General features: G+C 44.2%; 1 protein-coding gene across 1 annotated transcript in view; it reads left to right on the plus strand.

The window, feature by feature from the left end:
- Osbpl10 (oxysterol binding protein like 10) overlaps positions 1 to 13,397 on the plus strand; it is a 192,123-nt gene that overhangs the window by 117,324 nt on the left and 61,402 nt on the right. Inside the window, exon 6 of the mRNA XM_033756928.1 lies at positions 6,328 to 6,538. Coding sequence (XP_033612819.1) covers positions 6,328 to 6,538 — 211 coding nt within the window. The remainder of the gene's footprint in view (positions 1 to 6,327; positions 6,539 to 13,397) is intronic.

Here is a 13,397-nt window from a genome sequence, read left to right on the forward strand (position 1 = left end):
CCACCCACCCATCCCTGGCACCAGGAGAAGTCTGGGCAGCCCTCTGTCTCTCAGGCAACAGCAGCAGGAACCATGGAGGCTGCAGAGGCCTCCAAGAAGAGCTCAGAAATGAGTCTGTCATCAGAAACACAGCCTACAGAAGCAGCCCAGAGCCTGAGTGCTAACCCTAAACACAGCTTAGAAAAATTCAAATAGCACCCAGTTTCCCTAACGTCATAGCCAAAATATCCAGGATATAGTGAAAAATCACCAGGTATCCAAGAGCCAGGAGAGTTGCAACTAGGCTGAGAAGAAGATGATTTCCTGCCCTTGAAACTGAGTTGCATGGAGTGTGCGTTTGTGCTGGAGCACAGCCACGCCTGTGTGGTTGCACTGTCCCTGGCTGTCCCCAGGCTGAGCTGAGTGGTTGCCACGGAGACCATATGGTCTGCAAAGCCCAGAATATTTATACCCTGGCCCTTTGTGGAAGTTTGCTAAGCCCTGTAGTAAGCTCATTGAAGATCTAGTGGCCAGGTTTTTTGAGATCTTGTTTTACTCATTTTTGTGTTATTATTATATTCCTGATATTGCTTTCTGTATTTCCTCTCTGCATCTTTTTATTTTGTTATTATTTTTGTAGTGCTGGGGGTTGAACCCAGTGGTGCTCTACCCCTGAGCTACTACATCCCAACCCCTTTTTAAATTCTGAGGCAGGGTGTCTGTACATCACACAGGCCGGTGTCAAACTTGCGATCCTCCTGCCTAAGCCTCCTGAGTCCCTGGGATTACAGCTGTGTGTTACCACATGTGGTTTTTAATTCCTTTTCAGTAACTTCATCTGTTTAGCCAGAAGCATCCTTCCATTGGAGATGGACCCCCTTTCCTGCTGCTTGTCTTGTTCCTTATTGCTACTGGCATTCTCTTAACCCCCGCTTAGAAATGTGAATTTTGAAGATCTGTACACTAGCTGGGGCTTTTCTTTCTCCACTCACTTCATCAGGTTTGAGAGACGTTTGGGAGCATGATGTTTAGGGCCCGCCTACACAGGCCTGTGTTTGAGGGTCGCTGGGGGTGTCCAGGACTCTGCCTGTAGGAAACCCTTGGCAGGTTATCCTTCCAGGTGCACGTGGTGCCCTGAAGACAACAAGCATAGTCTGGGAAACATGGAGAAAGTGACATGTTGGGTGCGAGAAGTCAGCGACTCACTGGGAGAGGAACGTATTGTATTGTTCAGGTGCCAGGCCAGGACTTTCCTCCAGCCCTCAGGAGTGTGGGGAAACCCTCTGCAGTTTGCAGGGCCACTTCTCCAGAGTAACAGTCTGTGGGTTACGCAGAGCTGATTTCCTCGCTCATGACTGTGAGGAGAGTGCCCCTCCACAGAGACTGACTTGGCTGGTCCCTGGGGGAGGCCAGGGCAGAGTGCAGAGAATTAGAAGTGTGGTTTAAGGTTGTTAAATTCAAAGAATTCAAAGAATTGGAAGGTGCAAACTGTCAATGGTTTCTATATAAGTTGACAGCTGTTTTAAGAAATTCCTGTAATGAGCCATCAGAAATTTCCGCGACAGACTCTCCCGTAGTATTCAAATAATGCTTACGAGGTTAGTGAAAGATTAAAGTCATATTAACAGAAGCAGTAAACTTTTGGTTCTTGAAGCAGTCCTCCCGCCCCACAGCCAAGGCTTTTAAGCCTAGATAAAGTCAAATTGAAAAGTGCCAAAGGTAGCCGCAGATTTTACCCTCTCACCCACACAGGAGACAGCAGGACTCAGGAATCCACCAGGCCGAGGAGAATCACCAAACCAAAGGCACCTTGTCCCTAGTGTCAGATTGTTGGATCTGCTTCAAAGCAGGATACATTGAGTTACTGAAGGTGTCAGGGAGCCTGTGGAGACTTTGCCAGCCAACCAGGGAAAGCAGTTGGGGTTCCTAAATTTAGGGTTTGGAATCTGCGTGGGTTAGTGATGGGTGAGTGACTGAACTTGTGCTTGTTGACATCCAGGCTGTTAGGACTGGACTTTTCAGGGGCTCTGAAACCTGCACCTTCCCGGGAAATGAAGCCCTTGTCTCTGTGCTGCTTCCTTCAGTTCTCTTTGAGGAAGACTTAAACTTGTGGAACAGGATGACATTGAGTAGTGATCTTTGCATCTTGGTTTCAGGTTCTTTAAGCTTTATGCAGACATATTTCAGTTGGCAATGCATGTGCATTATTTGTGCTATGGGAAACAGGTGATACGTTTTCCTCCCTCCTTCTGAAGTTTGCCTATCTGGGAGTTTCAACTTGACGTGCATTTAGCCTCTCACAACCCCAAAGGTGACACTTTTAGAGGGTATATCTTTGACACGTCACCTGGGACCCCAGTTTTGTTTTGGTGTTAAAAGGTGGTAACACCATTGACTGTGGAAGCCAGAAAGCATGGAAGTTTCTTTGACCTGGTCTTAAACACCGTGGGCTTAGTGTTAGTGTGGCTGGAAGAGAGGCTGTGATCTGAAATTTGTGTAATTAAAGCAAGTGATTCAACATGTTTTTAAAGGTCCGTCGCTGCCGTTGGTCAGCTGGTGGGAGGATCACGCTCTTTTTTTCCTAAGCCTTGGGCACCTGGAAAGGCAGCAGGAGCCTCTTAGAATCTGCTCTTGGCGCTGGGACTAGAGGTTCCATCTGACCCAGCCATCCCTCTTCTGGGTATCTTTCCAAAAGAATTAAAAGAATCATACCGCAGTGACATAGTGCACCTATGTTGATAGTGGCACAGTTTGTAATAGCTAAAACTTGTAAACAGCCCATTTGCCCATCAGTTGGAAACTGGATAAAGAAGATGTGGTTTTTCTATAACATGAAATACTACTCAGCCATAAAGAATGAGACATTAGAGTCATTCATAGGAAAATGGATACATATTATGGATATACTCCTAAGTGAAATAAATAAGTCACACGTGTATAAATACCAAATAGTTTCTATGGTGTGAAAAACTATAATAGTACACAAGATCCTAATGGGATAATTAACAATGTGAAATAGGAAGAAAAGGGCTAAAGGTGTAGGGAAAGTGGGAAGGGTAGGGGAAAGGGAATAAGGGAAAAGAAAAAAGTATGAGAAAATGAAAAAATGGAAAAAAAAGGTGTTTGTAAATGGGGATGGGGGGTGAAGGGAGGGCAGGGACAAGGGGAAAAAATGAGAACCAAGACCTGTCATGTCATGTAAAGGTACAAGATCCCAGTAATGAATGTAACTGTACTGCATACCTAGAATGTACCAATAAACTCAGTAAAGAGGAAAAAAAATTAAAAAAAAAAAAGAATCCACTCTTGGTGTTTTGAATGTGCACAGCAACTGTGAGCAATAATAACTGTGACTGTAACTCTGAGGCCCAGACTCCTGTTTTGTTTCTTTGAGTCTAATGCAACTAACTTAAAATAACGATCCGTGTCAACCATGTCAGTGAAAACTAGAGTTCTGTTTCACATTTTATAGAAAAGCGGGACAAAAACTAATCTCTAGGAGGTGTCTACTCTGGCACCAGGCAAAAGGCTTAGCTCATTCTATCTTTAGGGCTCAGTTCACCAAGAAAGATGTTGAAAGCCGTGAGGTGCCTAATTTCTGGAAAGAGCCTCTCAGAGTTGCTCAGGGGGCACTGCTGAGGTTTATTTAGGTAGTAAGACTTCATGTAGGCTGCTGGGGTGGGGGGCTGTGGCACCCTGGCCCCACCTACTCCGTGTTAGTAGGTCTCCTGGTCCTGGCAACCCTCAAAGTGCACCCGCTGCTGTCTCCAGATTCTTCTTCTAAAAGACTGCCCTGCAGTTGCCACCTGCAGTGGGTGCTCTCAATAAATACTTCTGATGACAGCTGATGAGTGGACCTGACTCTGAGCTTCTGTTTCAGTAGGGTAGGACATTCACTCCCTAAGCCAGCTTTGTGTTTTTCTTACCTAAGATTTACCTAGCTTAAGGCATGCTTAAGAAATAGCAAGTATTTATCCTGTACTATAATTGGAATATAGCTTTTTTATTAAAACAAGTATCAATGAGGTATATTCTATATAGTCAAAGGCTCCTTTTTACTTGCCTTTTTAAGCATTACGGCATCATTCATAATACAGTAAAATCTTAGTTTGCAACAGTAGTTCCTTCCGCTCGCAATCCAAAGCATTTATATACCAAAGCAGAGAGAAGATCCAGTTGTTACCCTGTGACGTTCATTATCACGCGCTACTCATATTACAAGGTTTCACTCATTTATCATGTTTAAATTTCTTAGAGATGTTTGTCTGTCTTGTGGAATACTTGCAGACCAAGTTACTTACAATCCAAGGTTCGACTGTAGTTGAAAATATAGTGTATTTCATCATTTTTAACATCTTTTTTCAACATATTTTTCTACACAAGGTTTTCTATAAGAATTTATGAAAATGCTGACTAATTCAAATAGCTTGAAATCTACTTTTCCCTAATTATTAAAGTAGTAGTTGATTGTCAGCGAAAACATAGACATTGTATCTTCTTTGAAAGTAAATATAGCCAGCTGGCTGTATTTCTTGGCAAGAGTAAACTGATACCAGAAGTATTGTCCTTACCCATTCTTTAGTCATGTTATATTTACCAAGTGTGACAGTTTCTGTGGACTTCCTGTCATAGATGGATTCTCTTGTACTTCAGTGACAGAATTGTGAGATTTGGATTTATTCATTCAGTTTTTTCCATGTGCTAGAGATCAACCCCAGGACCTTGGGCATGCTAGGTGGGTGCTCTGTCAACAAAGCTACATCTTCAGACCCTGGATTCATTCACCCAGTAAATATTTACTGTTCCTGGGCTCTGTCAGTAGGTAGCACAGATACTGATCCCTGGTTACACACTAAAATGATTTTAACAAATAAATTACAAGTCAAATCAGAAGGCACTAATTGTGTACTATGAAAACCGAAGTTGGTAAGAAATATTTGTCAAGCTGCTATATTCCAGGTGCCATTTTAGGAGCAACATGACCTTTGTCATATGCAAAAGACCCTTCTCATGACTGGAGTAAGAGTGTGCAGAGTAAAGGGAGGCTGCTGCAGGCCACGCCTGCAAACTCACTAACCTGACCTTTTTTTTTTTTTTTTGGTACCAGGGATCGAACTCAGGTCCTTGTGCTTGCAAGGCAGTCGGAGAAACCACTGAGCTAAATCTCTGGCCCCACTAACCTGACTTTTTGCAGGCATTTTAGTGTAATGACACTTGTCTTTGTAAGTTTTTTTAAGCGAGTAATTTCACTGAATTTTAGGAAATGGCAGGAATTTTCAAAAGGAATTAGAAGGGAGAAAAAGGGTGACTGTAGAGTGAGCTTTGGGCCCGGGTCCAGTGGTCTCTACAGAATTATTGCTTCTTCCCAGCCAGCGACATCATGTTGGTGACAAGGATCCTTTGAGGGCAGTAGTACCAAAGCAGGAAATGTTACCCTAGATTAAGAACAGCTTTTCTAGAAAGCTTACAGAATGGTGGACCAGAGGACGGGAGTTTGTTCTGCTGGCGAGCTCTGTGACCCTGGGCCATGGCTTTAGCTCTCTCACTTCTAGAACAGAACAGCTAATTATTTGCTGCACATGGTGGTAAGCATTGGATGTACGTCATCTTGTTTAATGTTTCAAGTTGTAAACACAAGGGGCACAAACTCCATACATAACCGTTAAAGTCCTTTTCTAGCTCTCTTTGGAGTTCCTTTCTCCTTGATTTGTCATTTCAAAGGCACAATTAAAACTGCTGTTAATCTTGTGACCAGCTTATGACTGAAGCCAGGCCAAGGTATGGTTATCTCGGTTTGAAGCCATGTGGTAGGGCTGGATCTGCCATTCCTGCTTTCCTGTTCTTCCTGACCTCTGTGGTATTACAGAATTTGGGGGCATGGGATGGCTGCTCAATGGCTTCACCATGATCCCATTTGTACAAATCCTAGCTCAGGTTTTTGCTTCCGTTTCTTTGCCTCAGTCTAGGACTGCTATGAGGAGCCAAAGGATCGAGGCTAGAAGAAGTGAGGAACTAACCTCACTCTGAGAGAAAACCATGGTATGTCTGCCACCTCAGCTAAGCCTTACAGTAAAGAGCACCAAGGATTTTGCAAGGACTTCTGCTTTTAATGTATTTATTATTGACTTATTTCTGAAGATCAGTAAAATGATACACTCAGGTGGTCTTTTTCAGCTCTAACATCCTAAAATTCTCTTTGGTCCGAGTGCCTTCGGAGTCTGACCTAGACCACTGTCCCCTGGGGCCACGCAGCTCAGCAAGGTACCAACGTGACCAGGTGCTGGCTGGCCAGCCTGTTGGCAGGAGCCCTTCTGCCCCTGACCTCCCTGCCGTTCTCTTGTTTTATAGATGATGAGCCAGGTGGAAGGGCAGCAGAAGAACCTAGTGCACGCCATCGAGTCCCTGCCAGGCTCTGGCCCCCTCACTGCCTTGGACCAGGACCTGCTGCTCCTGAAAGCTACCTCTGCCGCCACCCTCAGCTGCCTCGGGGAGTGCCTCAGCCTGCTGCAGCAGAGTGTGCACCAGGGGGCTGCCCCCAGCCACAAGCCGGGGCCCTCAGGTGGGACAGCTCAGGGTGAACCCTGCCTAGGCTCGTGTGTGTGTGTGTGTGTGTGTGTGTGTGTGTGTGTGTGTGTGTGTGTGTGTGTGTGTGTGTGTGTGTATGGCTTTCTGCCTATAAATCCATTCATTTCTCCACTGGCCATCACCTGTCCTTTTATCCCAGTATATCTCCATTTGTCTTTCCATTCACCTTTTTTCCCTCTCTTCCCCCAGCTTGAGATCTCCTTTTTCTTACACAAATTAAAATGTAACATTCTATGCAAATTTTTACATGGTTACACAGATAACTATGAACTGCTTTCACATTCGCTGTCATCACACATGTATCTCATCCCATTGGTGGCTCTGGCACCCAGCATTCTGTCTTTCACATCTGTCCCTCTGTGCCCTTCTGCATTTCTCTGGTGTGTGTCTAGCACAGTTGACCCCTGTGGTGACCATCACACACAGCCTCTTGCCACCTGCTGCGGGAACATCCTTGAGCGGGTTCCCTCAGGGACCTGTGTGAGGGTTTCTCTGCAGCCCATGCAGGAACATTTTAAATTCTTACCCAGAAGCCAGAGATGCCTTAGAGGAGGAGGGTTTAACCAATAAGCAGATAGAAAGATATTAATGAAGATTAAATTCAGTAGTCAGAATAGCGTAAGGTTGGTCATGTCATATATAATTATACAGAATTATAATTAACAGAACAACAGAAACTTCATTGAGCTTTGTTGTCCAGGGGTCACTTAATGAATGAGATGGGCAGCTTGGGGCACCAAGCATAGCGAGGTCAGGAGTGACAGTCTGTGTCACGCGTTCTTCCAGTGCCTCTCGCCCTCTGTGCCACTAAAGATTAAAAGTGTGGTTGGTGTTTCAGAGGAGACTGTGTATACTTTGGATTTCTTGCTGTGACAGACACCCACCATTGTTTACTGAGCCTGGTCCTGCCAGTGCTTGGCCTTTACCACATTTTTTCTGAAATCCTTTCAGGGAGGACACATGTTACCACATCAGCTCTTCAGATAGAGTCAGTGCCTGCTAGCATCACTGTTCTCTTAGGACAAGAATATATTTATTTTATTTTTAAATTAATTTCATGTTAACATGGTAGCATGCACCTGTAATCTCAGTTCTCTGGGATGCTGAGGCAGGAGGATCACAGGTTTGAGCCCAGCTCCTGCAGTTTAGCAAGACCCTGTTTCAAAATGGAAAAACTAAAAAGGAGCCAGATGTGGTGGTGCCTGCCTGTACTCCTAGCACTCAGAAGGCTGAGTCAGGAGGATTGACATGAGTTTGAAGACAGCTAGGGCTTCATAGTGAGTTTAAAGCCAGCTTGAACTACATAGCAAGATCCTCTCCCCCAAAACTAAAATAGAAAGGGTTGGTGATATAGCTCAGTGTGAAGGCCTTGCCAATCCCCACTTCCAAAGAAGAAAACTCTGGGCTTCAGAAAGGTTACAGCAACGGTGTGGAATATTCCTGTATAACCCTCTCCAAATTCCTTGAATGGTGACGTCTGAGACATTTGCACCAACATCATTTTTCTCTCTTCTTATAAAGCATATTGTTATTTGTTAACCATATTGCAGATGTGACTGCTTTTCCCTCTTAAATACTTTTATGTGTATTTCCTTTAAAAATGACATTCTGGGCTGGGGATTTAGCTCGGCAGTGCTGCCGCCTACCTCGAAAGTATAAGGTCCCAAGTTCAATCCCCATTACCAAAAAAAATAAAAATAAAAATAAGTAAAATTGACATTCTCTGGTATAGACAGTGCCATGGTCAAGATCACTAAATCATCATAAATACTGCCCTGTCCTACCCTAATCTCTAGATCCTGCTACATTTTGCCACTTTTCTCCTAATGTCCCTTACAAACGAAAGAAAAAAACCTGTGGTTCACAGTCCAGTGTTGGAGAGGATGTGTATGAGTTCGTGTGACCCCAGAGCAGGAGCCCAAACCTGCTTTCCTGTCCTCTCCCTTCTCTGCTTGAAGAATGAGTGGCTCCTCAGTTGAACTCCTGATGTGGGTGGAAGCTCTGCTACTCCCCCTGGGGCAGGCTGGAACCAGTCAGCCTGGGAACTTTTGGGTGTCTCAGCCCTGCTTGTTAACTTCAGGCTCTGCAGCTGAGTGGGTTCGTATGAATTTGAACTCTTTTCTTATTCCTAAAATTAATTCTTTTTTAAAAAAATATAACTTCAGGACTAGTTTTCTAGCAGACTCCCTTTGTTCTGTCTGGTTTTCACTAAATCTCTGGTGTTCTTAAGGGCCCAAAGGGACAAAGCTCAGATGATGTAGGTCCTGATGTGGTGACCGGTTGAAAGTGACACAGGTATTTGGGAGGAAGGGAAATGAGTAGTGTCCCGAAGTCATGTTGTGTGAGGTGTTACTGCCTTTGTGTTCTTCACACCTATCCCTGCTGGTCCATCCTCCCTTCTTTTTGGCCATTTTCATCAAGGTATTTGGCTGAAAGGTGGAGAGCAGAGAGATCCGGGAGAATCATGTCGATTGATTTGCCTTCTCATTTTCTTGACCCATTATCAGTTATATCCTCCTAGCACAGTAGCCCCGTAAGTTTTGAAATGGTGTGTGTTAAATCTATGCCGAACACTGGGGAAGAAATTGAAGTATTTCTTGCATCCCAGTCATCGTAGTTGCCCAAAGGTTAAAACAGAATTCCAGAATCTCAAGCTGAGTGGACAAAGAGAATAAGGTGAACCTCAGCACATTGACAACAAGGTATTGGCTGACAGTCTCTGGGCTCTCCGGGTCAGCTGGTAGCTGCCAGCCACACACTGATAAGACGCCTCTAAGAAGCACCTGACTAGGTCGATGGAAGTCAGAATCTCATTACAGTGAAATTTTTTTAGGGTTTGATGTTTAGTGGCAGGTGGCCCGTGGAACCCTCAGCTTACCAAATATCCACATGCATTGCTCTTGCTTGGAATGTCTTTGCTGACTCTGGCCTTCTTTATTTTTTGGCCCCTTTTCTGAATCAAAAGTGAATTAATGTGAGGTCTGCAGTATTTCATGTTCGGTAACATTTTGTTGTGTCTTCTGGGAAGATTGTTCGCTTTGGAGCCTTTGTCTGCAAATGCTCTCTCTTGTGCTCATAGCTTTTCAAGCACACTGAGCGACTGGGCGATGTCTGGAAATACTTCAGTATGCATCTCCCTCCCTCTTATACATTTGTCTTCCAGAACTGTCTCTGATGTTATCTTTAAGATACACCGGGTCTGAAGGGCTTCTGTTTACGGAGAGATTTGTAATGAAAATTAATAAAATAATCTTGCCTTTTGGTCAAGGCTTACATTAAGCAGCTCCCTTACCATTTCTACTAAATCTGCTTCAGCAGCTTGATGGAGGCATACTCTTAGCTGATGGGGCCAGAGTGTGTGTTTTCCCAGCCTAGACGTGTACCTCCACGGCTGTGAGAACAGGCCATGCTCAGAGCTGAGAAAGCCTGTGCCACGGGGTGCCTGGGCTCTAGGTGAGTGACCAGTGTAGGTGGAATTCATAGTAATTTGGGGGTGCAGAGTACTCTTACCTGTGTTTATTTTCAGGTTGGTTCTTTGCTTATAGGCTTCATTCCACGGAACAGAGTTTAAATTCAGAGCAGTTGGGTGTAACCAGACAAGTTTGATATAATGCCTGGGAAGGGCCTGGGCATTAACAAGTCACGCATGGGAGAGGATGTTGGGGTCCAAACTGTCAGGACAAATGACGGAGATCCCTGGCAGATAGCAGTGCACGACATAGGTGCCCTTGGACGTGAATGAGAGGCCAAGAGATCAAGAGACACATGACTGAAGGGAGGCGACCCAGGCAGGATTGAGAATGCCTTCTTTGACTCATCCCTCCATCACTGTTTTGCTCTTCTGTGAGATTTGTGGGGAGTATCCGTTATTAAGCCAGTTTTGTTGAAAAAAGAATGAAGTGACGCTGCTGTAGGAATCTTCTTGGCTTTTCTGGCCATTTGTTCTCCTTCCTCTGCTAGCTCCACTTCTTTCCATTTTTTCTCTTCTGCCACTCTGAGCCTTCTATGCTTTTTCCATCTCTGCCCTTCGTACTTGATACCTCCTGCTTCTGGTAAAAATTGTTCCTACCACTTAGGGTCACCTTCCTTTATTTTATGATTAAAACTCCAAGATAGAAATGTGATAATTCCTTCACTAGAGAGGATCAGGGGAGAAGAGAAAAGCTAGAATATTTTAGATGGATGGATTAAAAAAAAAAAAATCTCTAGGAAAGCCGGGTGTGATGATGTATGTAGTCCCATAGTTCAATCATACTCAGGCAGAAGGGTCACAGGTTCGATTCCAGGTTGGGCAGTGCGGGAGGTTTAGCAATTTTGGGAGACCCTGTCTCAAAATTTAAAAAGGGCATGAGGATGTTACTCAGTGTAAAGGCCCTGGATTCGATCCCTAGAACTGCAAACAACAACAAAACAAAAAGAAACTCGAAACAAAGTTTTTGAGTGGCGGCTTCTCCCTGAAGAAAGCGGTTGGATACTAACGTTCTGGTTTCCCACTGCAATATGCCTTATTCTTTCACAAGTTCATACATTCCCATCTTACTGGTGCTGTATTTTTGGAAAAGCCTCTGGATTTACTAAAGCTGGGAGGTGTGGTGGAAGCCCAGTTCTGCAGGAAGAGGGAGTCTTTTGGGTGCTGGGTTGTCACATCCTCCGAGCAGAGGCCTGGCAGCTCTTAACATGCCAAGCCTTAAACTGGGCCAAAGACAGATTAAGACAATTCCAAGCCAGATCTTGGCCCTTGAGAACTGGTGTTTTGTTAGTCTCCTTTATGCTTTTGTTTCTGTTTTTCTGTAGAGCTTTTTTTTTTCCTCTATTTTGCTACACAGATTTTCTTCCTTTTACATTTCTTCTGATGTTTTAGGGGGAAAAATACGATTTGAAACATGCACACTTGAGTGGTTGCATTGTTTTTCATGACCGTCCTTTACCCTATATTTTGTAGTCATTAAAGTCAAGGATGATACACTACTTCTTGAATCTTTCCTGTAGTGATGAAGATTGGGTATATTTTAACTTCCTCTGCTTCCCCAATCCATTTCCCAAGTTTTTGGTGCTTTAATGTGTGGGCCCTTATTATTAATTTGGGACAGTGTTGCATATCAGACCCAGGGCCACCTGCTGCCAGCAAGCACTCTACTGTTAATATTTTAAGTTAGTATGCAACTTATAATGACTGATTTCTCTTAAAATCACTCTGAGCTGGGTATGCGCACACCTGTTATAATCCCAGTGCTCTGAGAAGCTGAGGCAGGAGGATCACAAGTTTGATCCCATACTGGGCAATTTAGCAATTTAGCAAGATTCTGACAAAATAAAAAAGGGCCAGGATATAGCTCAGTGTAGAGGCCCTGGATTCAATCCCCAGTACCACCTTAAAACAAAAATAACTTTGGTATTGAATTATATAATCATATTTAGAGAAATTATTCCTAACCTATTCCAGGCTGGGACTAGCATGTTATAAATGAGGCACTAGCCATGACTGCAGAATTTAAGGGGTACCAAAAATCTCAGTATTTTAAAAATGTTACTTTTAGGGCCAGGGATTTAGCTCAGTGGTTCCGTCACCTGCCTGGCAAGTGCAAGGTCCAAAGTTCGATCCCCCAGTATCCCCCCCAAAAGTTACTTTTAACATAATGTGTTTTTAAGCGAAAAGAAATGCCAAAAGAATCCATGATGAACGAAACAGCAGAATTCTACATAAAGACCATGTCTTAGCTAAGGCTCTTGTAACCAAAAACTATAGACTGGGTGGTTTAGCAGAAAATTCTCTCTCAGTTCTGGAGAATGCAAGTCCAAGATCAGGCTCCTGCTGGTGTGGTTTCTGGCGAAGTTGCTGTCTTGGGCTTGGCGGTGCTGTCTTCTCCCTGTGTCTTCACAGGGCCTGTGCTTGCTGTGTGCATGTGCAGGACAGCTCTGATTTTCACTTCTTTGTCTTTTATGGTGGCGCATGGCTAGAATCCCAGCACCCTGGCAGCTTGGGGCAGGAAGACTGCAAGTTCAAACCCAGTGTAGACAACGGGGCGGGAGAGAAGGGGTCACAGCAGCTAATTTGATTGGATCAGGCTCCTTCCTCTAAAGGCCTGACTCCAAATTTAGTCAAATTGGAGGTTAGGACCACAGCATATGGATTTGAAATGGGGCGGGGGAGCAGGATATAAATGAATATTCAGCCCATAGCAGAAAGATCCATCGGGGTGGACATCAGGGTGAGGTAAGTGAGGCTGAGTCCCGGATGGCCTCCCTCCCTCCCTTCCCTCTTTGAATTTAAAAGTCTGTGTTTACACACAATTTGCTTGGATACTGCATTTGCCAGTGCACCAGTTATTCTGGGCTGAGGTGTCTTCTGGCGTGGCTCTCGCCCTGGTCTGCCCAGCTCTGTGCTTTTCTGAGTTTATTGCTCACCACCAGTACTTCTGTACATAGCTCCTGTTCCCCACCCCAACCCTTTTTCTTGGTACTGGGGATAGAACTCTGGACCTTGTGCTTGTGAGGCAGGTGGCAGTACCACTGAGCTAAATCCCTGGCCCTGTGACTTCTGATTCTTGATGTCTTAATTTTTGCTTTTCTTTTTGTGTTTGGAGTTTCTGTAATCAGAATCCCAAAAGAATATCAGACCATGTATTGGTGTGAGCTTGAGCTGGTTGACTTTACTGGAATGTGGTGGGTTGTTTCCCTCCCTCCCTCTTCCTTCCTTTAAAAAAAAAAAAATCTTTAAAAGAAATGATACCAGGGGCTGCTACTTGAATGATTTTTTTTCACTTAGAAAAATATACATAATGTAAAATTTGCCGCCTTTTTTTTTTTTTTTTTTTTTTTTTTTTTTTTTTTTT

This window comes from Fukomys damarensis, unplaced genomic scaffold (assembly GCF_012274545.1).
Source record: "Fukomys damarensis isolate Sample0158 unplaced genomic scaffold, DMR_v1.0_HiC HiC_scaffold_28, whole genome shotgun sequence".
Classification (NCBI taxonomy): Eukaryota; Metazoa; Chordata; class Mammalia; order Rodentia; family Bathyergidae; genus Fukomys; species Fukomys damarensis.